General features: G+C 45.2%; 1 protein-coding gene across 4 annotated transcripts in view; it reads right to left on the reverse strand.

The window, feature by feature from the left end:
• Positions 1 to 27,596, reverse strand: part of stard13a (StAR-related lipid transfer (START) domain containing 13a) — a 175,218-nt gene that overhangs the window by 10,481 nt on the left and 137,141 nt on the right. For all 4 annotated transcript variants that reach the window (XM_090226453.1, XM_090226454.1, XM_090226455.1 and 1 more), the window contains 7 exons: positions 27,499 to 27,570; positions 25,141 to 25,222; positions 17,049 to 17,112; positions 13,265 to 13,564; positions 2,236 to 3,383; positions 1,940 to 2,110; positions 1,546 to 1,705 (listed from right to left, as the gene is read on the reverse strand). In XM_090226453.1, the coding sequence (XP_090082579.1) occupies positions 1,546 to 1,705; positions 1,940 to 2,110; positions 2,236 to 3,383; positions 13,265 to 13,564; positions 17,049 to 17,112; positions 25,141 to 25,222; positions 27,499 to 27,570 (1,997 nt within the window). The remainder of the gene's footprint in view (positions 1 to 1,545; positions 1,706 to 1,939; positions 2,111 to 2,235; positions 3,384 to 13,264; positions 13,565 to 17,048; positions 17,113 to 25,140; positions 25,223 to 27,498; positions 27,571 to 27,596) is intronic.

A 27,596-nucleotide genomic window follows, 5' to 3' on the forward strand; every position in this document is an offset into this window, starting at 1 on the left:
AGGAGAGGGAGAAGGGGAGAGAGAGGAATGAGGGGAGAGATAGGGAGAGAGGGATAGTGGGAGAGAGGAGTAGAGAGGGAGAAAGGGAGAATGGGAGAGGGAGAGTGGGAGAGAAGAGTAGAGGGAAGGAGGAGTAGTGAGAGAGAGGGAGAGAGGAGTAGAGAGGGAGAGAGGGAGAGGAGTAGAGGGAGAGAAGAAGAGGAGTAGAGGGAGAGAAGGAGAGAGGAGTAGAGGGAGAGAGGGAGAGAAGGAGAGAGGGAGAGGAGGAGAGAGGGAGAGAAGGAGAGAAGAGTAGAGGGAGAGAGGGAGAGATGAGTAGAGGGAGAGAAGGAGAGAGGGAGAGAAGGAGAGAGGGAGAGAAGGAGAGAGGGAGAGAGGGAGAGGAGGAGAGAGGGAGAGAAGGAGAGAGGGAGAGAGGGAGAGAGGGAGAGAAGGAGAGAGGGAGAGGGAGAGAGGGAGAGAAGAGTAGAGGGAGAGGAGGAGTAGAGGGAGAGAAGGAGATGAGTAGAGGGAGAGAAGGAGAGAGGAGTAGAGGGAGAGAGGGAGAGAGGAGTAGAGGGAGAGAGGGAGAGATGGAGAGAGGGAGAGAGGGAGAGAAGGAGAGAGGGAGAGAGGGAGAGAAGGAGAGAGGGAGAGAAGGAGAGAGGGAGAGAGGGAGAGAAGGAGAGAGGGAGAGAGGGAAAGAGGAGTAGAGGGAGAGAAGGAGAGAGGGAAAGAGTTACACTACTTTCCCAATGCCAGTATACGAGACTTCACACCTTCACAACTCGGTCTTTGTGTGGTGGAGGAGATCTCGTGGGCTGTACTCAACCTTGTATCAGAGTAGTAAGTTGATGGCCTGTTGATATCCCTCTAGTGGTGTGGGGGCTGTACTCAACCTTGTCTCAGGGTAGTAAGTTGATGGTCTGTTGATATCCCTCTAGTGGTGTGGGGGCTGTGCTTTGGCAAAGTGGGTGTTATTTCTGCCTGTTTGGACCTGTCCGGGAGTATTGTTGGACGGGGCCACAGTGTGCCTCGACCCCCCCGTCCCCGTCTCAGATCTATGCTGCAATAGTCTATGGTGTAATTCTCCTGTCTTATCTGGTGTCCTGTGTGAATGTAAGTATGCTCCCTCTAATTCTCTCTATCTCTCTCTCTCTCTCTCCCCCCCCCTCCCCTCTGGCCACCCCTCGTAGCCTGGTTCCTCTCTAGGTTTCTTCCTAGGTTTTGGCCTTTCTAGGGAGTTTTTCCTAGCCACCGTGCTTCTACATCTGCATTGCTTGCTGTTTGGGGTTTTAGGCTGGGTTTCTGTACAGCACTTTGAGATATCAGCTGATGTAAGAAGGGCTTTATAAATACATTTGATTGACTTATGCAACTGTTTTAGTGTGTGTGTGTGTGTGTGTGTGTGTGTGTGTGTGTGTGTGTGTGTGTGTGTGTGTGTGTGTGTGTGTGTGTGTGTGCGTGTGTGTGTGTGTGTGTGTGTGTGTGTGTGTGTGTGTGTGTGTGTGTGTGTGTGTGTGTGTGTGTGTGTGTGTGCGTGTATGCGTGTGTGTGTGTATATACCTGGTCAAGACAGTGCGTCCTGAGATGTCTCAGGGCCTGCTGTAGACAAAGAGGTAGAGGGTAACCACAGCGCTGTGTGTGAACGATGAGAGGAACACCAAACACACTTCTCTCTTTGTAGTCAGGGACCTTCAAACGCTTCATAAACTTAGGGACAGACCTGGGCAATGGAGAGAAAATGTAGAGGAGGTGAGCGTGTGTGTGTGTGTGTGTGTGTGTGTGTGTGTGTGTGTGTGTGTGTGTGTGTGTGTGTGTGTGTGTGTGTGCGTGTGTGTGTGTGTGCAGTGTGTGCAGTGTGTGTGTGTGTGTGTGTGTGTGTGTGTGCGTGCGTGCGTGTGTGCGTGCGTGCGTGTGTGTGGTGTGTGTGTGTGTGTGTGTGTGTGTGAACACCTACCAGGTCCAGCCGTGTTTGTTAGACATGGAGTAATTCTCCATGATGGCTGTGAGTCGGAGCAGAGAGAACTTCTGGAGCAGGCTGAGCTGGCCTGCTGATTGGCTACTGATCTGCAGCGCGGAGCCTGATTGGCGCAGATTTTCAGAGAGGCGGAAGCTCGGCCACCGCAGACTGGAGGGAGGAAGGGAGGGAGGGGGGAGAGAGAGAGAGAAATGAAAGACAAAAGACTCAGAGAGACTGACCCAGAGAGACTGACCAGTATACATAAAAGTTACCTTCGAGAGACAGACACTCACCGTGGTCTGGTAAGGGAAGCTCCTACTCCAGAGTCTCTCCTCTCTCTGGTCCCTGTAGACTCTATGTCAATCAGGGAGACCCCGTCTCTCTCTCCCTCACTGGGCATGGTCCTCCCCTCTCCCTCCCCCTCACTGGGCGTGGTCCTCCCCTCTCCCTCCCCCTCACTGGGCATGGTCTTCTCCTCTCCCTCTCCCTCCCCCTCACTGGGCGTGGTCCTCTCCTCTCCCTCCCCTTCATCTTCACCCCTCTTTCCCTCCCCTGCCTCCCCCTCCTCCCCCACCCCACCCTCCGTCAGCATGCTGCGACTCCAGTGGTCTACAATCTGCTGCAAGCCGCTGACGTGACTGATGATGTCATCCAGGTGGGGGAACAGGTGATCGTCTCGGTCCACATCCAGCAGGTCACCTGTGGACGCGTACAGGTGAGACCCGGGGACGTTGTCATACACACTCACCCTGCTGCCCCGCGGAGCTCCAGGACAGGAAGGCTTCTTGGACAGAACCGTACCCGTCCAGGGGGAGCCTTTGCTGGGGTGGAGTGGGGAGGGAGAAGGGGTCTTGTACTGGTGGTTGGTGGCTGTGGCTAGACTCTCTATAGACAAGGCTTTGGGGAAGGTGCCTGGTTTGTGGTTCTTGGGGATGTGAACCAGCAGGTCCTCGTATGAACGGAAGTGGTTCCTGCTGAACGGGCTCTGTTGTGCTTCAGTCCTCCGAACATGGGGGGCGCCAGAGAGCAGCTCCATGTCTTCCAGGTACATACTTCCTCTTTTAGGCTTGGAGACAGACTCCTTCACACAGGGACGCATGGAACTCACACCGCTCGTCACCGATTGGCCCTTGCTGCCATTACCGAGGGCGATAGGGGACGAGTTGTCATCTGATTGGTGGGGAGGATGAAGACTGTCCTCTGATTGATTGATGGGAACACAGTGGAGCATCTGTAATGCCTGGGGCTCCTCCCCATGTAGGACCGGCCCACTGATGACGAGCGGCGCCCGCCCACTTCCTGACTTCCTCTTGGAGGACGGCCCCCAGGTACGCATCATCTCCATGCGACGCAGGAAGGCCTTTGCCGGACTCCGCCCTCCCTGGCCGTGACGGCTGCTTTTGATTGGTAGAGAGTTGTAGTGGGACAGGTCTCTTGGGGGCTGGAAATAGAGAATACATAAATAGATGCAACCAGAGGAATAAAAACTCAGACTACATTTACTCCACACACTTTGCATTTACCCCCCTGTTTTTACACTGCTGCTACTTGCTGTTTATTATCTATGCATAGTCACTGTACCCCTACCTACATGTACATATTACCCAGACTAACCTGTACCCCCATAGTCACTGCACCCCTACCTACATGTACATATTACCCAGACTAACCTGTACCCCCATAGTCACTGCACCCCTACCTACATGTACATATTACCCAGACTAACCTGTACCCCCATAGTCACATTACCCCTACCTACATCTACATATTACCCAGACTAACCTGTACCCCCATAGTCACTGTACCCCTACCTACATCTACATATTACCCAGACTAACCTGTACCCCCATAGTCACTGTACCCCTACCTACATCTACATATTACCCAGACTAACCTGTACCCCCATAGTCACATTACCCCTACCTACATCTACATATTACCCAGACTAACCTGTACCCCCATAGTCACTGTACCCCTACCTACATCTACATATTACCCAGACTAACCTGTACCCCATAGTCACTGTACTCCTACCTACATCTACATATTACCCAGACTAACCTGTACCCCCATAGTCACTGTACCCCTACCTACATGTACATATTACCCAGACTAACCTGTACCCCCATAGTCACTGTACCCCTACCTACATCTACATATTACCCAGACTAACCTGTACCCCCATAGTCACTGTACCCCTACCTACATCTACATATTACCCAGACTAACCTGTACCCCCATAGTCACTGTACCCCTACCTACATGTACATATTACCCAGACTAACCTGTACCCCCATAGTCACATTACCCCTACCTACATCTACATATTACCCAGACTAACCTGTACCCCCATAGTCACTGTACCCCTACCTACATCTACATATTACCCAGACTAACCTGTACCCCCATAGTCACTGTACCCCTACCTACATCTACATATTACCCAGACTAACCTGTACCCCCATAGTCACTGTACCCCTACCTACATCTACATATTACCCAGACTAACCTGTACCCCCATAGTCACTGTACCCCTACCTACATGTACATATTACCCAGACTAACCTGTACCCCCATAGTCACATTACCCCTACCTACATCTACATATTACCCAGACTAACCTGTACCCCCATAGTCACTGTACCCCTACCTACATCTACATATTACCCAGACTAACCTGTACCCCCATAGTCACTGTACCCCTACCTACATCTACATATTACCCAGACTAACCTGTACCCCCATAGTCACTGTACCCCTACCTACATCTACATATTACCCAGACTAACCTGTACCCCCATAGTCACTGTAACCCTAACTACATGTACATATTACCCAGACTACCCTGTACCCCTATAGTCACTGTACCCCTACCTACATCTACATATTACCCAGACTACCCTGTACCCCTATAGTCACTGTACCCCTACCTACATGTACATATTACCCAGACTAACCTGTACCCCCATAGTCACTGTACCCCTACCTACATCTACATATTACCCAGACTAACCTGTACCCTCATAGTCACTGTACCCCTACCTACATCTACATATTACCCAGACTAACCTGTACCCACATAGTCACTGTACCCCTACCTACATGTACATATTACCCAGACTAACCTGTACCCCCACAGTCACTATACCCCTACCTACATCTACATATTACCCAGACTAACCTGTACCCCCATAGTCACTGTACCCCTACCTACATGTACATATTACCCAGACTACCCTGTACCCCTATAGTCACTGTACCCCTACCTACATGTACATATTACCCAGACTACCCTGTACCCCTATAGTCACTGTACCCCTACCTACATCTACATATTAACCAGACTACCCTGTACCCCCATAGTCACTGTACCCCTACCTACATGTACATATTATCCAGACTACCCTGTACCCCTATAGTCACTGTACCCCTACCTACATCTACATATTAACCAGACTACCCTGTACCCCCATAGTCACTGTACCCCTACCTACATGTACATATTACCCAGACGAACCTGTACCCCCATAGTCACTGTACCCCTACCTACATGTACATATTACCCAGACTAACCTGTACCCCCATAGTCACATTACCCCTACCTACATCTACATATTACCCAGACTAACCTGTACCCCCATAGTCACTGTACCCCTACCTACATCTACATATTACCCAGACTAACCTGTACCCCCATAGTCACTGTACCCCTACCTACATCTACATATTACCCAGACTAACCTGTACCCCCATAGTCACTGTACCCCTACCTACATCTACATATTACCCAGACTAACCTGTACCCCCATAGTCACTGTAACCCTACCTACATGTACATATTACCCAGACTACCCTGTACCCCTATAGTCACTGTACCCCTACCTACATCTACATATTACCCAGACTACCCTGTACCCCTATAGTCACTGTACCCCTACCTACATGTACATATTACCCAGACTAACCTGTACCCCCATAGTCACTGTACCCCTACCTACATCTACATATTACCCAGACTAACCTGTACCCCCATAGTCACTGTATCCCTACCTACATCTACATATTACCCAGACTAACCTGTACCCACATAGTCACTGTACCCCTACCTACATGTACATATTACCCAGACTAACCTGTACCCCCACAGTCACTATACCCCTACCTACATCTACATATTACCCAGACTAACCTGTACCCCTATAGTCACTGTACCCCTACCTACATCTACATATTACCCAGACTACCCTGTACCCCTATAGTCACTGTACCCCTACCTACATGTACATATTACCCAGACTACCCTGTACCCCTATAGTCACTGTACCCCTACCTACATCTACATATTACCCAGACGAACCTGTACCCCCATAGTCACTGTACCCCTACCTACATGTACATATTACCCAGACTAACCTGTACCCCCATAGTCACATTACCCCTACCTACATCTACATATTACCCAGACTAACCTGTACCCCCATAGTCACTGTACCCCTACCTACATCTACATATTACCCAGACTAACCTGTACCCCCATAGTCACTGTACCCCTACCTACATCTACATATTACCCAGACTAACCTGTACCCCCATAGTCACTGTAACCCTACCTACATGTACATATTACCCAGACTACCCTGTACCCCTATAGTCACTGTACCCCTACCTACATCTACATATTACCCAGACTACCCTGTACCCCTATAGTCACTGTACCCCTACCTACATGTACATATTACCCAGACTAACCTGTACCCCCATAGTCACTGTACCCCTACCTACATCTACATATTACCCAGACTAACCTGTACCCCCATAGTCACTGTATCCCTACCTACATCTACATATTACCCAGACTAACCTGTACCCACATAGTCACTGTACCCCTACCTACATGTACATATTACCCAGACTAACCTGTACCCCCACAGTCACTATACCCCTACCTACATCTACATATTACCCAGACTAACCTGTACCCCTATAGTCACTGTACCCCTACCTACATCTACATATTACCCAGACTACCCTGTACCCCTATAGTCACTGTACCCCTACCTACATGTACATATTACCCAGACTACCCTGTACCCCTATAGTCACTGTACCCCTACCTACATCTACATATTACCCAGACTAACCTGTACCCCCATAGTCACTGTACCCCTACCTACATCTATATATTACCCAGACTAATCTGTACCCCCATAGTCACTGTACCCCTACCTACATGTACATATTACCCAGACTAATCTGTACCCCCATAGTCACTGTACCCCTACCTACATGTACATATTATCCAGACTACCCTGTACCCCTATAGTCACTGTACCCCTACCTACATGTACATATTACCCAGACTACCCTGTACCCCTATAGTCACTGTACCCCTACCTACATCTACATATTACCCAGACTAACCTGTACCCCCATAGTCACTGTACCCCTACCTACATCTACATATTACCCAGACTAACCTGTACCCCCATAGTCACTGTACCCCTACCTACATCTACATATTACCCAGACTAACCTGTACCCCCATAGTCACTGTACCCCTACCTACATGTACATATTACCCAGACTACCCTGTACCCCTATAGTCACTGTACCCCTACCTACATCTACATATTACCCAGACTAACCTGTACCCCTATAGTCACTGTACCCCTACCTACATGTACATATTACCCAGACTAACCTGTACCCCCATAGTCACTGTACCCCTACCTACATCTACATATTACCCAGACTAACCTGTACCCCCATAGTCACTGTACCCCTACCTACATCTACATATTACCCAGACTAACCTGTACCCACATAGTCACTGTACCCCTACCTACATCTACATATTACCCAGACTGCACTGTACCCCTATAGTCACTGTACCCCTACCTACATGTACATATTACGCAGACTACCCTGTACCCCCATAGTCACTGTACCCCTACCTACATGTACATATTATCCAGACTACCCTGTACCCCTATAGTCACTGTACCCCTACCTACATCTACATATTAGCCAGACTACCCTGTACCCCCATAGTCACTGTACCCCTACCTACATCTACATATTACCCAGACTAACCTGTACCCCCATAGTCACTATACCCCTACCTACATCTACATATTACCCAGACTACCCTGTACCACCATAGTCACTGTACCCCTACCTACATGTACAAATTATATCAATTACCTCAACTATAACCTGAACACACGCACATTGACTTTGTCCCGGTAACTCTTGGATACAGTGCATTCAGAAAGTATTCAGACCCCTTGACTTTTTCCACATTTTGTTACGTTACAGCCTTATTCTAAAATGGATTCAATTGTTTTTTTCCTCATTAATCTACACACACATGGGAGGAACTTTGTTACTTTGTTGAAGCACCTTTGACAGCGATTACAGCCTCGAGTCTTCTTGGGTATGACGCTACAAGCTTGACACACCTATATTCGGGAAGTTTCTCGCCTTATTCTCTGCAGATCCTCTCAATCTCTGTCAGGTTGGATGGGGAGTATTGCTGCTCAGCTATTTTCAGGTCTCTCCAGAGATGTTTGATCGGGTTCAAGTCCGGGCTCTGGCTGGGCAACTCAAGGACATTCAGAGTCTCCCAGTCCCTGCTGCTTAAAAACATCCCCACAGCATGATGCGGCCCCACCATGCTTCACCGTAGGGATGGTGCCAGGTTTCCTCCAGACGTGACCCCTGGCATTCAGGCCAAAGAGTTCAATCTTGATTATATCAGACCAGTGAATCTATTTTCTCATGGTCAGAGTCCATTAGGCGCCTTTTAAGAAACTCCATGTGGGCTGTTGTGCATTTTACTGAGGAGTGGCTTCTGTCTTGCCACTCTACCAGGCCTGATTGCTGGAGTGCTGCACAGATGGTTGTCCTTCTGGAAGGTTCTCCCATCTCCACAAAGGAACTGTGGAGCTCTGTCAGAGTGACCATCAGGTTCTGTGTCACCTCCTTGACCAAGGCCCTTCTCCCCGATTGTGGAGTTTGGCCGGGCAGCCAGCTCTCAGAAGAGTCTTGGTGGTTCCAAACTTTTTCCATTTAAGAATATTGGAGGCCACTGTGTTGTTGGGGATCTTCAATGCTGCAGAAATATTTTGGTACCCTTCCCCAGATCTGTGCCTCGACAGAATCCTGTCTCGGAGCTCCTCAGACAATTCCTTCGATCTCATGGCTTGGTTTTTGCTCTGACATGCACTGTCAACTGTGGCACCTTATATAGACTGGTGTGTGCCTTGTGTGTAGATTTGCTGATCGCAAATCAGAACTCCACAGCAACGTTTCTCCCTCTTTCCCTTACCTGAGATCAGTGATGCCAGAGCTGAGACAGTGCCAGCTCACATCCACACACTGCTGACAGATCACTTCCAGGAAGCCGAACAGAGAACTTCCAGGAAGCGAACAGAGCACTTCCAGGAAGCAGAACAAAGAACTTCCAGGAAGCGAACAGAGCACTTCCAGGAAGCGAACATAGCACTTCCAGGAAGCAGAACAAAGAACTTCCAGGAAGCAAACAGAGCACTTCCAGGAAGCCGAACAGAGAACTTCCAGGAAGCAGAACAGAGAACTTCCAGGAAGCCGAACAGAGAACTTCCAGGAAGCTAACAGATCACTTCCAGGAAGCTAACAGATCACTTCCAGGAAGCTAACAGATAACTTCCAGGAAGCTAACAGATAACTTCCAGGAAGCTAACAGAGCACTTCCAGGAAGCTAACAGATCACTTCCAGGAAGCGAACAGAGAACTTCCAGGAAGCAGAACAGAGAACTTCCAGGAAGCAGAACAGAGAACTTCCAGGAAGCAGACCATAGAACTTCCAGGAAGCAGAACAGAGAACTTCCAGGAAGCGAACAGAGCACTTCCAGGAAGCCGAAACAGAGCACTTCCAGGAAGCAGAACAGAGAACTTCCAGGAAGCCGAACAGAGAACTTCCAGGAAGCTAACAGATCACTTCCAGGAAGCTAACAGATCACTTCCAGGAAGCTAACCGATCACTTCCAGGAAGCTAACAGATCACTTCCAGGAAGCTAACAGATCACTTCCAGGAAGCTAACAGAGCACTTCCAGGAAGCCGAACAGAGAACTTCCAGGAAGCAGAACAGAGAACTTCCAGGAAGCACCACTGAACGCTAAACAAGTAGCCAGAGCAACACACACAGACAGCGAGCTCTCAGACGTCTTCTAATACATCATGGAGGGTTGGCCTTGAAGAAAACTTGAAATCATTCTACACACAGAGGAGAGCTGTCAGTGGAACAAGGTTGTGTCTACCGGGACACCTAGAGTAATATTTCCAACAAAACTGTGAAGGGCAGCGCTAAAATAAATTCTCACGGGACATCAGGGTATTGTGGAAATGGAAGCACTGGCAAATAGTGTCCCAAACCCTTTATGGAGAAGTGGAGACGATCATAATGGAGTGGATCAGAAAACACAATGACAGGTCCCGTTGCATCCTGGGAGTTCCCTGGTGAGTGTTGGAAAGGTTTACACAGACTTTGTAGGCCCATTTCAAAACAGCATGTGTATGATAGTGGTTGACTCACACTCTAAATAGTTAGAAGTGTTCAGAACGTCACAAATCACTTCACAGGGGCTCCTGAGTGGTGCAGTGGTCTAAGGCACTGCATCTCAGTGTCAGATGAGTCACTACAGACCCCGGTTCCATTCCAGGCTGTATCACAGCGGTCTAAGGCAAGGCATCTCAGTGTTAGAGGTGTCACTACAGACCCCGGTTCCATTCCAGGCTGTATCACAACCGGCCTAGATCGGGAGTCCCATAGGGCGGTGCACAATTGGCCCAGCATCGTCCGGGTTTGGCCAATGTAGGCCGTCATTGTAAAATCAAGATTTGTTCTTAACCGACTTTCCTAGTTAAATAAAGGTTAAATAAAGATTGAATGAAGGTTAAGTAAACATAGACAATACATGGTACCAGACTGAGAAGGTTGTTCTCATCATGCAGTTTGTCTGAGCAAATCGTAATGCACAATGTTAAAATCAATTCCAGACATTTGTGAGCCAGAGCAGAATTCTGCACTCCACCACGTGCCAAGAAACCTAGATTCAAACTGGTTGGTAGAGAGGTATGTTCAGATGGTTGGTAGAGAGGTATGTTCAGATGGCTGGTAGAGAGGTATGTTCAGGCTGGTAGAGAGGTATGTTCAGATGGCTGGTAGAGAGGTATGTTCAGGCTGGTAGAGAGGAATATTCAGATGGCTGGTAGAGAGGTATGTTCAGGCTGGTAGAGAGGTATGTTCAGGCTGGTAGAGAGGTATGTTCAGATGGCTGGTAGAGAGGTATGTTCAGATGGCTGGTAGAGAGGTATGTTCAGATGGTTGGTAGAGTGGTATGTTCAGATGGCTGGTAGAGAGGTATGTTCAGATGGTTGGTAGAGTGGTATGTTCAGATGGCTGGTAGAGAGGTATGTTCAGGCTGGTAGAGAGGTATGTTCAGATGGTTGGTAGAGTGGTATGTTCAGATGGCTGGTAGAGAGGTATGTTCAGATGGCTGGTAGAGAGGTATGTTCAGACATTAAAAAAAATGTCATGAAGAAAGCTTTGGATTGTCACACAACAGACAGGTCCAGTATCGTACTGACACAGCTGACATGACTGACGATCAGGGGTCAACGTGGGACAAAACACTGGGGCACAATGACACTGTAACAGGTGAGAGAAGGACATTGAAGCTCAGACGTGAAACAGTCCGGCTTGTACCATTCCCTCTCACAGGGTCTTCAGACCATTACAGCCCTTAAAGACGTTTATATTCAGTGGTTTTAAGTTCTACTTTACTTTCATTTACTTTATAGTATTATACAGTATACTGATTACTGCATTGTTGGGAAAATAAATACTTTTCACTGAACTTGTGTACGTCACAATAAAAATGTAGACACTTGAAGAGACAGAACTGTTGTGACGTGAAAAAGACAGTAGTACAAAATAAACACATGATGTCAGTGTTCATTTTGTGATATGACACATTGAAATGTTTTACACGTTTTAAAGATAGGCAACTCTTCGAGTTGCTTACAGTACGAGCGTTTACTGGGAGTCAATCAGTACTGTATCTCAGACTTTAAAAAAAAAGGTGGATGATGTATTGTTTTGACCTAAATAACTTTATTAACAATGACCATTCATTTACATTGACATGTTAGTCATTTAGCAGACAACTCTCTCTCATCCAGAGTCCCTTATTGTAGTGCATTCTTCTTATTAAGATAGCTAGTTGAGACAACCACCTATCACAGCCAAGAGACCAGAGACAGCAGAGCGTTGGGGTTAGGATGTAGGGTCTGAGCATAGCCTGAAGGTAGGTAGAGACAGTTCCTCTCGTTGCTCTGTGAGGTAAACACCATGGTCTTGTAGTGGACGCCAGCTTCGACAGGAAGCCAGCGGAGTGTACGGAGGAGCAGGGTGACATGGGAAGGTTGAACACCAGACGGGAGCTGTCCAACGTGACGGAGGAGGTCTTGGAACGGGCAAGACTTCTCCGGGAGGAAGAGTGGCTCGTTGTCGTACCAGGGTCAGGTCAAAGTGCATTATGGGAATGCACATGTCAATTCATTCTGTTATTAATCTTGACGCAAAAACAAAATGGCTGCGTCTTACCTCTTAAGGATCCGGCCCTTTTTTAAATGTTCTCCTAAAATGACAAATCCCAATCTAACTGCCTGTAACTCGGGCCCTGAAGCAAGGATATGCATATCGTTTGGTACCATTTGAAAGGAAACACTTTGAGGTTTGTGGAAATGTGAAAGGAATGTAGGAGAATATAACACAATAGATCTGGTAAAAGATAATACAAAGAAAAAAAAAAACTTTATTTTCTATTTTTTTTGTACCATATTTGAAATGCAAGAGAGGCCATAATGTATTATTTCAGCCCAGGTGCAATTTAGATGTTGGCCACTAGATGGCAGCAGTGCACGTTCAACGTTTTAGACTTCGTTTTAGACAAACCATCGATCCCTAATTTGTTTATTAATAACTGTTCATGTTAAAAACGGTGCTCTCTCCTCAAACAATAGCATGGTATTATTTCACTGTAATAGCTACTGGAAATTGGACAGTGCAGTTAGATTAACAAGAATTTAAGCTTTCTGCCCATATCAGATATGTCTTGGGAAATGTTCTTGTTACTTACAACCTCATGCTAATCACATTAGCCTACCTTAGCTCAACCGTCCCGTGGAAGGGACACCGATCCCGAAGATAATTTATATACCACAAATACATAGAGAATAAGGTGCCATTTGGGAAGCAGACCTGAAGACAGACTAACCTGGTAGGGTCCTGCCAGTGAGACCATAGAGACAGAGTCAGGAAGCATGGCTCCCAGAGAGTCTTGACTGTGCAGAGAGGATATATCCGTGATCTCTGGTTCGCTCAGGTCCGTCAGGACGCTCTCACTGCTCACCGTGCTCCTCAGTCGCCCCTCCCCCTGGCACCCCTCAGGACTGTTCTCATTGGGCGAGCCCAGCAGGAAGTGCATGTCCTGGAGGCGGGACCAGCGCCGGCTGTTCCATTCAAAGGTCCATCTCTTACTGATGGCTAGCGGGTCATCGTCGTCTGAATCATCAGTCTGGAGAGAGAGTATATAGAGGGAGTATATAGAGGGGGAGTATATAGAGGGAGTATATAGAGAGAGGAAGTATAGAGAAGGAGGAAGTATAGAGAAGGAGGAAGTATAGAGAAGGAGGAAGTATAGAGACGGAGGAAGTATAGAGAGAGAGGCAGTATAGAGAGGGAGGGAGTATAGAGAGGGAGGAAGTATAGAGAGGGAGGAAGTATAGAGAGGGAGGGAGTATAGAGAGAGAGGAAGTATAGAGAGAGAGGGAGTATAGAGAGGGAGGGAGTATAGAGAGAGAGGGAGTATAGAGAGAGAGGGAGTATAGAGAGGGAGGGAGTATAGAGAGGGAGGGAGTATAGAGAGGGAGGGAGTATAGAGAGGGAGGGAGTATAGAGAGGGAGGGAGTATAGAGAGGGAGGGAGTATAGAGAGAGAGGGAGTATAGAGAGGGAGGGAGTATAGAGAGGGAGGGAGTATAGAGAGGGAGGGAGTATAGAGAGAGAGGGAGTATAGAGAGGGAGGGAGTATAGAGAGGGAGGAAGTATAGAGAGGGAGGAAGTATAGAGAGGGAGGGAGTATAGAGAGAGAGGAAGTATAGAGAGAGAGGGAGTATAGAGAGGGAGGGAGTATAGAGAGAGAGGGAGTATAGAGAGAGAGGGAGTATAGAGAGGGAGGGAGTATAGAGAGGGAGGGAGTATAGAGAGGGAGGGAGTATAGAGAGGGAGGGAGTATAGAGAGGGAGGGAGTATAGAGAGGGAGGGAGTATAGAGAGAGAGGGAGTATAGAGAGGGAGGGAGTATAGAGAGGGAGGGAGTATAGAGAGGGAGGGAGTATAGAGAGAGAGGGAGTATAGAGAGGGAGGGAGTATAGAGAGGGAGGGAGTATAGAGAGGGAGGGAGTATAGAGAGGGAGGGAGTATAGAGAGGGAGGGAGTATAGAGAGGGAGGGAGTATAGAGAGAGAGGGAGTATAGAGAGGGAGGGAGTATAGAGAGGGAGGGAGTATAGAGAGGGAGGGAGTATAGAGAGAGAGGGAGTATAGAGAGGGAGGGAGTATAGAGAGGGAGGGAGTATAGAGAGGGAGGGAGTATAGAGAGGGAGGGAGTATAGAGAGAGAGGAAGTATAGAGAGAGAGGGAGTATAGAGAGGGAGGGAGTATAGAGAGAGAGGGAGTATAGAGAGGGAGGGAGTATAGAGAGGGAGGGAGTATAGAGAGAGAGGGAGTATAGAGAGAGAGGGAGTATAGAGAGAGAGGGAGTATAGAGAGAGGGGGAGTATAGAGACGGAGGAAGTATAGAGAGAGAGGGAGTATAGAGAGAGAGGGAGTATAGAGAGAGAGGGAGTATAGAGAGAGAGGGAGTATAGAGAGAGAGGGAGTATAGAGAGGGAGGGAGTATAGAGAGGGAGGGAGTATAGAGAGAGAGGAAATATAGAGAGAGAGGGAGTATAGAGAGGGAGGGAGTATAGAGAGAGAGGAAGTATAGAGAGAGAGGGAGTATAGAGAGGGAGGGAGTATAGAGAGAGAGGGAGTATAGAGACGGAGGAAGTATAGAGAGAGAGGGAGTATAGAGAGAGAGGGAGTATAGAGACGGAGGAAGTATAGAGAGAGAGGGAGTATAGAGAGAGAGGGAGTATAGAGAGAGAGGGAGTATAGAGAGAGAGGGAGGCAGTATAGAGAGAGAGGGAGTATAGAGAGGGAGGGAGTATAGAGAGGGAGGGAGTATAGAGAGGGAGGGAGTATAGAGAGGGAGGGAGTATAGAGAGGGAGGGAGTATAGAGACGGAGGAAGTATAGAGAGAGAGGGAGTATAGAGAGAGAGGGAGTATAGAGAGGGAGGGAGTATAGAGAGGGAGGGAGTATAGAGAGAGAGGGAGTATAGAGAGAGAGGGAGGCAGTATAGAGAGAGAGGGAGTATAGAGAGGGAGGGAGTATAGAGAGGGAGGGAGTATAGAGAGGGAGGGAGTATAGAGAGGGAGGGAGTATAGAGAGGGAGGGAGTATAGAGACGGAGGAAGTATAGAGAGAGAGGGAGTATAGAGAGAGAGGGAGTATAGAGAGGGAGGGAGTATAGAGAGGGAGGGAGTATAGAGAGGGAGGGAGTATAGAGAGGGAGGGAGTATAGAGAGGGAGGGAGTATAGAGAGAGAGGGAGTATAGAGAGAGAGGGAGTATAGAGAGAGAGGGAGTATAGAGAGAGAGGGAGTATAGAGAGAGAGGGAGTATAGAGAGAGAGGGAGTATAGAGAGAGAGGGAGTATAGAGAGAGAGGGAGTATAGAGACGGAGGAAGTATAGAGAGAGAGGGAGTATAGAGAGAGAGGGAGTATAGAGAGAGAGGGAGTATAGAGAGAGAGGGAGTATAGAGAGAGGGGGAGGCAGTATAGAGAGAGAGGGAATATGGTATATTGGTCTGTACTACTGCAAAACACATTATTTTTAGTTTAACTAGGCAAGTCAGTTAAGAACAAATTCTTATTTACAATGACGGCCTAGAAACAGTGGGTTAACGTCCTTGTTCAGGGGCAGAACGACAGATTTTTACCTTGTCAGCTCAGGGATACGATCTAGCAGCCTTTCGGTTACTGGCCCTATGCTCTAACCACTAGGTTACCTGCCTCCTCTAACCACTAGACTACCTGCCTCCTCTAACCACTAGGTTACCTGCCTCCTCTAACCACTAGACTACCTGCCTCCTCTAACCACTAGACTACCTGCCTCCTCTAACCACTAGGTTACCTGCCTCCTCTAACCACTAGGTTACCTGCCTCCTCTAACCACTAGACTACCTGCCTCCTCTAACCACTAGGTTACCTGCCTCCTCTAACCACTAGGTTACCTGCCTCCTCTAACCACTAGACTACCTGCCTCCTCTAACCACTAGGTTACCTGCCTCCTCTAACCACTAGACTACCTGCCTCCTCTAACCACTAGGTTACCTGCCTCCTCTAACCACTAGACTACCTGCCTCCTCTAACCACTAGGTTACCTGCCTCCTCTAACCACTAGGTTACCTGCCTCCTCTAACCACTAGGTTACCTGTCTCCTCTAACCACTAGGTTACCTGCCTCCTCTAACCACTAGACTACCTACCTCCTCTAACCACTAGACTACCTGCCTCCTCTAACCACTAGACTACCTGCCTCCTCTAACCAATGTTTTACTCGTTGAATGGTGCTATATCCATAACTTACCACAAGGTGGCAGAATATATTTCATTTTTTCTGACCCTGCAAAGTACAGGCCCGTATCCTCTGAATGTGAGTCTCCAGCATTTAGCATTTTTCTCTGATTCATACGTATCAATGGATCAGTCACAAAAAAAAACAGACAAAACTGACATTCATTCAGATCATCTCTTTACCAGCAGACATTCATTCAGATCATTCAGATCACCTCTTTAACAGTAGACATTCATTCAGATCATTCAGATCACCTCTTTAACAGCAGACATTCATGTCGTTTTGGAGATAATAAAAGACAGGAAAGATGGAGAGATGACTTACTTTCTTCCTGGGGTGGCTGACGTCTAGTTTCATGGAGCAACACTTGTTCAGAGTGTTAAGACGTCTGAAACAATAGAGAGATACTGTTTTACATCACAGAGAGACATCGTTTTACATCACAGAGAGATACCGTTTTACATCACAGAGAGATACCGTTTTACATCACAGAGAGATACCGTTTTACTTCACACAGAGATACAGTTCTAATGTCACAGAGATACAGTTCTAATGTTACACATAGATACAGTTCTAATGTCACACAGAGATACAGTTCTAATGTCACACAGAGATACAGTTCTAATGTCACACAGAGATACAGTTCTAATGTCACACAGAGATACAGTTATGATGTCACACAGAGATACAGTTCTAATGTCACACAGAGATACAGTTCTAATGTTACACAGAGATACAGTTCTAATGTTACAGAGATACAGTTCTAATGTCACACAGAGATACAGTTCTAATGTTACAGAGATACAGTTCTAATGTCACACAGAGATACAGTTCTAATGTCACATAGAGATACAGTTCTAATGTCACACAGAGATACAGTTCTAATGTTACAGAGATACAGTTCTAATGTCACACAGAGATACAGTTCTAATGTCACACAGAGATACAGTTCTAATGTCACACAGAGATACAGTTCTAATGTCACACAGAGATACAGTTCTAATGTAACATAGAGATACAGTTCTAATGTCACACAGAGATACAGTTCTAATGTTACAGAGATACAGTTATAATGTCACACAGAGATACAGTTCTAATGTTACACAGAGATACAGTTCTAATGTTACACAGAGATACAGTTCTAATGTCACACAGAGATACAGTTCTAATGTCACACAGAGATACAGTTCTAATGTCACACAGAGATACAGTTCTAATGTCACACAGAGATACAGTTCTAATGTTACAAAGAGATACAGTTCTAATGTTACACAGAGATACAGTTCGAATGTTACAGAGATACAGTTCTAATGTTACACAGAGATACAGTTCTAATGTTACAAAGAGATACAGTTCTAATGTTACACAGAGATACAGTTCGAATGTTACAGAGATACAGTTCTAATGTTACACAGAGATACAGTTATGATGTCACACAGAGATACAGTTCTAATGTTACAAAGAGATACAGTTCTAATGTTACACAGAGATACAGTTCGAATGTTACAGAGATACAGTTCTAATGTCACACAGAGATACAGTTCTAATGTCACACAGAGATACAGTTCTAATGTCACACAGAGATACAGTTCTAATGTCACAGAGATATACAGTTCTAATGTTACAGAGATACAGTTCTAATGTTACACAGAGATACAGTTCTAATGTTACAAAGAGATACAGTTCTAATGTCACACAGAGATACAGTTCTAATGTCACAAAGATATACAGTTCTCATGTTACAGAGATACAGTTCTAATGTTACAGAGATACAGTTCTAATGTCACACAGAGATACAGTTCTAATGTTACACAGATATACAGTTCTCATGTTACAGAGATACAGTTCTAATGTTACAGAGATACAGTTCTAATGTCACACAGAGATACAGTTCTAATGTTACAGAGATACAGTTATAATGTCACACAGAGATACAGTTATAATGTTAAAGAGATACAGTTCTAATGTCACACAGAGATACAGTTCTAATGTCACACAGAGATACAGTTCTAATGTCACACAGAGATACAGTTCTAATGTCACACAGAGATACAGTTATGATGTCACACAGAGATACAGTTCTAATGTCACACAGAGATACAGTTCTAATAGAGATACAGTTCTAATGTCACACAGAGATACAGTTCTAATGTTACAGAGATACAGTTCTAATGTCACACAGAGATACAGTTCTAATGTCACACATAGATACAGTTCTAATGTTACAGAGATACAGTTCTAATGTCACACAGAGATACAGTTATAATGTTACACAGATATACAGTTCTAATGTCACACAGAGACACAGTTCTAATGTAGCATAGAGATACAGTTCTAATGTCACACAGATACAGTTCTAATGTTACAGAGATACAGTTATAATGTCACACAGAGATACAGTTCTAATGTTACACAGAGATACAGTTCTAATGTTACACAGAGATACAGTTCTAATGTCACACAGAGATACAGTTCTAATGTCACACAGAGATACAGTTCTAATGTCACACATAGATACAGTTCTAATGTCACACAAATATACAGTTCTAATGTTACAGAGATACAGTTCTAATGTCACACAGAGATACAGTTATGATGTCACACAGAGATACAGTTCTAATGTTACACAGAGATACAGTTCTAATGTTACACAGAGATACAGTTCTAATGTTACACAGAGATACAGTTCTAATGTTACACAGAGATACAGTTCTAATGTTACACAGAGATACAGTTCTAATGTTACACAGATATACAGTTCTAATGTTACAGAGATACAGTTCTAATGTTACAGAGATACAGTTCTAATGTCACACAGAGATACAGTTCTAATGTTACAGAGATACAGTTATAATGTCACACAGAGATACAGTTATAATGTTACAGAGATACAGTTCTAATGTCACACAGAGATACAGTTCTAATGTTACACAGAAATACAGTTCTAATGTTACACAGAGATACAGTTCTAATGTCACACAGAGATACAGTTCTAATGTCACACAGAGATACAGTTCTAATGTCACACAGAGATACAGTTCTAATGTTACACAGAGATACAGTTATGATGTCACACAGAGATACAGTTCTAATGTCACACAGAGATACAGTTCTAATGTCACACAGAGATACAGTTCTAATGTCACACAGAGATACAGTTCTAATGTCACACAGAGATACAGTTCTAATGTCACACAGAGATACAGTTCTAATGTCACACAGAGATACAGTTCTAATGTCACATAGAGATACAGTTCTAATGTCACACAGAGATACAGTTCTAATGTTACAGAGATACAGTTCTAATGTCACACAGAGATACAGTTATAATGTCACACAGAGATACAGTTCTAATGTTACACAGAGATACAGTTATGATGTCACACAGATATACAGTTCTAATGTCACACAGAGATACAGTTCTAATGTCACACAGAGATACAGTTCTAATGTCACACAGAGATACAGTTCTAATGTTACATAGAGATACAGTTCTAATGTCACACAGAGATACAGTTCTAATGTCACACAGAGATACAGTTCTAATGTCACACAGAGATACAGTTCTAATGTCACATAGAGATACAGTTCTAATGTCACACAGAGATACAGTTCTAATGTTACAGAGATACAGTTATAATGTCACACAGAGATACAGTTCTAATGTTACACAGAGATACAGTTCTAATGTCACACAGAGATACAGTTCTAATGTCACACAGAGATACAGTTCTAATGTCACACAGAGATACAGTTCTAATGTCACATAGAGATACAGTTCTAATGTCACACAGAGATACAGTTCTAATGTTACAGAGATACAGTTCTAATGTCACACAGGGATACAGTTATAATGTCACACAGAGATACAGTTCTAATGTTACACAGAGATACAGTTATGATGTCACACAGAGATACAGTTCTAATGTCACACAGAGATACAGTTCTAATGTCACACAGAGATACAGTTCTAATGTCACACAGAGATACAGTTCTAATGTTACATAGAGATACAGTTCTAATGTCACACAGAGATACAGTTCTAATGTCACACAGAGATACAGTTCTAATGTCACACAGAGATACAGTTCTAATGTCACATAGAGATACAGTTCTAATGTTACAGAGATACAGTTATAATGTCACACAGAGATACAGTTCTAATGTTACACAGAGATACAGTTCTAATGTTACACAGAGATACAGATCTAATGTCACATAGAGATACAGTTCTAATGTCACACAGAGATACAGTTCTAATGTCACACAGAGATACAGTTCTAATGTCACACAGATATACAGTTCTAATGTTACAGAGATACAGTTCTAATGTTACACAGAGATACAGTTCTAATGTCACACAGAGATACAGTTATAATGTCACACAGAGATACAGTTCTAATGTCACACAGAGATACAGTTCTAATGTCACACAGATATACAGTTCTAATGTCACACAGATATACAGTTCTCATGTTACAGAGATACAGTTCTAATGTTACAGAGATACAGTTCTAATGTCACACAGAGATACAGTTCTAATGTTACACAGATATACAGTTCTCATGTTACAGAGATACAGTTCTAATGTTACAGAGATGCAGTTCTAATGTCACACAGAGATACAGTTCTAATGTTACAGAGATACAGTTATAATGTCACACAGAGATACAGTTATAATGTTAAAGAGATACAGTTCTAATGTCACACAGAGATACAGTTCTAATGTCACACAGAGATACAGTTCTAATGTCACAAAGAGATACAGTTCTAATGTCACACAGAGATACAGTTATGATGTCACACAGAGATACAGTTCTAATGTCACACAGAGATACAGTTCTAATAGAGATACAGTTCTAATGTCACACAGAGATACAGTTATAATGTTACAGAGATACAGTTCTAATGTCACACAGAGATACAGCTCTAATGTCACACATAGATACAGTTCTAATGTTACAGAGATACAGTTCTAATGTCACACAGAGCTACAGTTCTAATGTCACACAGAGATACAGTTATAATGTTACACAGATATACAGTTCTAATGTCACACAGAGATACAGTTCTAATGTAGCATAGAGATACAGTTCTAATGTCACACAGATACAGTTCTAATGTTACAGAGATACAGTTATAATGTCACACAGAGATACAGTTCTAATGTTACACAGAGATACAGTTCTAATGTTACACAGAGATACAGTTCTAATGTCACACAGAGATACAGTTCTAATGTCACACAGAGATACAGTTCTAATGTCACACAGAGATACAGTTCTAATGTCACACAGATATACAGTTCTAATGTTACAGAGATACAGTTCTAATGTCACACAGAGATACAGTTATGATGTCACACAGAGATACAGTTCTAATGTCACACAGAGATACAGTTCTAATGTTACACAGAGATACAGTTCTAATGTTACACAGAGATACAGTTCTAATGTTACACAGAGATACAGTTCTAATGTTACACAGAGATACAGTTCTAATGTTACACATATATACAGTTCTAATGTTACAGAGATACAGTTCTAATGTCACACAGAGATACAGTTCTAATGTTACAGAGATACAGTTATAATGTCACACAGAGATACAGTTATAATGTTACAGAGATACAGTTCTAATGTCACACAGAGATACAGTTCTAATGTTACACAGAAATACAGTTCTAATGTTACACAGAGATACAGTTCTAATGTCACACAGAGATACAGTTCTAATGTCACACAGAGATACAGTTCTAATGTCACACAGAGATACAGTTCTAATGTTACACAGAGATACAGTTATGATGTCACACAGAGATACAGTTCTAATGTCACACAGAGATACAGTTCTAATGTCACACAGAGATACAGTTCTAATGTCACACAGAGATACAGTTCTAATGTCACACAGAGATACAGTTCTAATGTCACACAGAGATACAGTTCTAATGTTACACAGAGATACAGTTCTAATGTCACATAGAGATACAGTTCTAATGTCACACAGAGATACAGTTCTAATGTTACAGAGATACAGTTCTAATGTCACACAGAGATACAGTTATAATGTCACACAGAAATACAGTTCTAATGTTACACAGAGATACAGTTATGATGTCACACAGAGATACAGTTCTAATGTTACATAGAGATACAGTTATGATGTCACACAGAGATACAGTTATAATGTTAAAGAGATACAGTTCTAATGTCACACAGAGATACAGTTCTAATGTCACACAGAGATACAGTTCTAATGTCACAAAGAGATACAGTTCTAATGTCACACAGAGATACAGTTATGATGTCACACAGAGATACAGTTCTAATGTCACACAGAGATACAGTTCTAATAGAGATACAGTTCTAATGTCACACAGAGATACAGTTATAATGTTACAGAGATACAGTTCTAATGTCACACAGAGATACAGCTCTAATGTCACACATAGATACAGTTCTAATGTTACAGAGATACAGTTCTAATGTCACACAGAGCTACAGTTCTAATGTCACACAGAGATACAGTTATAATGTTACACAGATATACAGTTCTAATGTCACACAGAGATACAGTTCTAATGTAGCATAGAGATACAGTTCTAATGTCACACAGATACAGTTCTAATGTTACAGAGATACAGTTATAATGTCACACAGAGATACAGTTCTAATGTTACACAGAGATACAGTTCTAATGTTACACAGAGATACAGTTCTAATGTCACACAGAGATACAGTTCTAATGTCACACAGAGATACAGTTCTAATGTCACACAGAGATACAGTTCTAATGTCACACAGATATACAGTTCTAATGTTACAGAGATACAGTTCTAATGTCACACAGAGATACAGTTATGATGTCACACAGAGATACAGTTCTAATGTCACACAGAGATACAGTTCTAATGTTACACAGAGATACAGTTCTAATGTTACACAGAGATACAGTTCTAATGTTACACAGAGATACAGTTCTAATGTTACACAGAGATACAGTTCTAATGTTACACATATATACAGTTCTAATGTTACAGAGATACAGTTCTAATGTCACACAGAGATACAGTTCTAATGTTACAGAGATACAGTTATAATGTCACACAGAGATACAGTTATAATGTTACAGAGATACAGTTCTAATGTCACACAGAGATACAGTTCTAATGTTACACAGAAATACAGTTCTAATGTTACACAGAGATACAGTTCTAATGTCACACAGAGATACAGTTCTAATGTCACACAGAGATACAGTTCTAATGTCACACAGAGATACAGTTCTAATGTTACACAGAGATACAGTTATGATGTCACACAGAGATACAGTTCTAATGTCACACAGAGATACAGTTCTAATGTCACACAGAGATACAGTTCTAATGTCACACAGAGATACAGTTCTAATGTCACACAGAGATACAGTTCTAATGTCACACAGAGATACAGTTCTAATGTTACACAGATATACAGTTCTAATGTCACATAGAGATACAGTTCTAATGTCACACAGAGATACAGTTCTAATGTTACAGAGATACAGTTCTAATGTCACACAGAGATACAGTTATAATGTCACACAGAAATACAGTTCTAATGTTACACAGAGATACAGTTATGATGTCACACAGAGATACAGTTCTAATGTTACATAGAGATACAGTTATGATGTCACACAGAGATACAGTTCTAATGTCACACAGAGATACAGTTCTAATGTCACACAGAGATACAGTTCTAATGTCACACAGAGATACAGTTCTAATGTCACACAGAGATACAGTTCTAATGTTACATAGAGATACAGTTCTAATGTCACACAGAGATACAGTTCTAATGTCACACAGAGATACAGTTCTAATGTCACACAGAGATACAGTTCTAATGTCACATAGAGATACAGTTCTAATATCACACAGAGATACAGTTCTAATGTTACAGAGATACAGTTATAATGTCACACAGAGATACAGTTCTAATGTTACACAGAGATACAGTTCTAATGTTACACAGAGATACAGTTCTAATGTCACACAGAGATACAGTTCTAATGTCACACAGAGATACAGTTCTAATGTCACACAGAGATACAGTTCTAATGTCACACAGATATACAGTTCTAATGTTACAGAGATACAGTTCTAATGTTACACAGAGATACAGTTCTAATGTCACAGAGATACAGTTAGAATGTCACACAGAGATACAGTTCTAATGTTACACAGAGATACAGTTCTAATGTCACACAGAGATACAGTTATAATGTCACACAGAGATATGTGACTACTCCACAATATGCCATAGTAATGTAGTCTACAGAATGGTGTTAGTTCTAAGTAATGTAGTCTACAGAATGGTGTTAGTTCTAAGTAATGTATTCTACAGAATGTTGTGTTTGTGTGTTCTCTTACCGACACAGAGGTTCCACCAGGTCCCTGTCCAAGAAGTCATGGTCCCTCTTCACTGACAAGATATCTATAGGAAACTGGGAGTCTGAGAGAGAGAGAGAGAGAGAGAGAGAGAGAGAGAAAGAGAGAGAGATGGATTCCAGCAGACTGCAGCAGTACTATAGTTACAGATCAATGAAGTCACTGACTGCTAGTGGTCACAGACTATGGCCCATTCATTTGGGACACAGCTACAGGCTACAGGCCAGCACCCTGAAAAGAGTTTAATCTGGGGGGAATGACAGAGTGTCTTTGGAAAAATACACACACACACACATGCTTTTCTGTTTGTGTGTGTGGTGGAGAGAGAGGGTGAATCTACAGTAAGCCACAGAAACACACAGTTCTGTCGGCAGAAACACAGTGCTAGTCCTAACCCAGTATTAAAGACTATCTATAGTACAGGACAACTAAACAGAGGAGAGGAGGAGGAGGAGGAGGAGAGGTGAAGGAGGATTAGGAGGAGAGGGAGGAAAGGGGGAGGGGGAGGGGGAGGAGGAGACGGTGAGGAGGCGGAGGAGGAGGAGGAGGAGACGGGGAGGAGGAGGAGGAGACGGGGAGGAGGAGGAGACGGGGAGGAGGAGGAGGAGGAGGATGAAGAGGAGGAGAGGGGGGGAGGAGGAGGAGGAGACGGGGAGGAGGAGGAGGCGGGGAGGAGGAGGAGGAGGAGGAGGGTGGGAGGGGGGGAGGAGGAGGCGGAGACGTGGAGGAGACGGGGAGGAGGAGGAGGAGGAGGCGAGGTGGAGGAGGAGGGTGGGAGGGGTGAGATGGGGAGGAGGAGGAGGAGGAGGAGGAGTAGGAGGAGGACAGGGGGAGGAGGAGGGTGGGAGGGGGGGAGGAGGAGGAGGAGGAGGAGGAGGAGGAGGAGGAGAGGGGGAGGAGGAGGGTGGGAGGGGGGGAGGAGGAGAAGACGGGGAGGGGGGGAGGAGGAGGAGAGGGGGTGGGGGGGAGGAGGAAGAGGGGGGGAGAGGGAGTTGGAGGGGGATGAGGAGACGGGGAGGAGGAGGAGGAGGAGAGGGGGAGGAGGAGGAGGAGGAGGAGGAGACGGGGAGGAGAAGGAGGAGAAGACGGGGAGGAGGAGGAGAGGTGGAGGAGGAGGAGAGGGAGGAAAGGGGGAGGGGGAGGAGGAGACGGGGAGGAGGAGGAGGAGGAGGGGGAGGGGGGGAGGAGGAGGAGGAGGAGACGGGGAGGAGGAGGAGGAGACGGGGGGGAGTAGGAGGAGGGGAGGAGAAGGAGGAGGAGACGGGAGGAGGAGGAGGAGGAGGAGGAGGAGGAGACGGGGGGAGGAGGAGGAGGGGAGGAGGAGGGGAGGAGGAGGACGAGGGGACGGGAGGAGGAGGAGGAGGAGGACGAGGAGAGGGGGAGGAGGAGGGTGGGAGGGGAGGAGGAGGAGGAGACAGGGAGGCGGAGGAGGAGACGGGGAGGGGAAGGAGACGGGGAGGAGGAGGAGACGGGGAGGAGGAGGAGGAGGATTAGGAGGAGAGGGAGGAAAGGGGGAGGGGGAGGGGGAGGAGGAGACGGGAGGAGGAGGAGGGGGAGGGGGAGGAGGAGACGGGGAGGAGGAGGAGGGGGAGGGGGAGGAGGAGGAGGAGGAGGAGGGTGAGAGAGAGAAACAGAGGGGGGGAGGAGGAGGAGGAGGAGGAGAGGGGGACGGGGAGAAAGAGAAACAGAGGAGAAGAGGAGGAGGAGGAGAGGGGGAGGGTGAGAGAGAGAAACAGAGGGGGGAGGAGGAGGAGGAGGAGGAGGAGGAGGAGGAGAGGGGGAGGGGGAGGGTGAGAGAGAGAAACAGAGGGGGGGAGGAGGAGGAAGAGGAGGAGAGGGGGAGGGTGAGAGAGAGAAACAGAGGGGGTGTGAATGAAAGAGGGAGTGAGAGAGACAAAGAGATGGAGGTCGGGAGGGAGCGAGGGTGGGAGGGAGGGAGGGTGTTCCAGGCAGTCAGAGATAGCAGAGGCCATTCCCATGACCCCTCCCTTTAAATTACAGAATAGAAATAGACCCTGGGAGGGAGGGAGGAGAGGAGAAGAGATGAGAGATGAGAAGAAACGAGGAGAGGAGGGATTAAGAGAGGAAGGGAGAGGAATTTAGGGAAAAGAGGAGATGATGGTGAAGGAAGAAGAGACATAGAGGGGGATGGGAGAGAGGAGAGAAATTTACCGAACTCTCAATATGAGACCCAACAGCTGTTGGAAATGCAGTGTGAAAATGCAGTGTGGTAATGCAGTTTGGTAATGCAGTTTGGTAGTGCAGTGTGATAACGCAGTGTGGTAAAGCAGTGTGAAATGCAGTGTGGAAATGCAGTGTGGAAATGCAGTGTGTGTTTACCTTCGTAGAGCTGGGCATACTGTGGGAACCCTGCAGCCCTCAGCCAATCACAAGCCTCCTTGGCCTCGATCTCTGTAAGACGGGGAGAGGAGTCCCAT

Source organism: Oncorhynchus mykiss, chromosome 29 (genome assembly GCF_057628025.1).
Source record: "Oncorhynchus mykiss isolate SJ-2025 chromosome 29, ASM5762802v1, whole genome shotgun sequence".
NCBI classification, from domain to species: domain Eukaryota; kingdom Metazoa; phylum Chordata; class Actinopteri; order Salmoniformes; family Salmonidae; genus Oncorhynchus; species Oncorhynchus mykiss.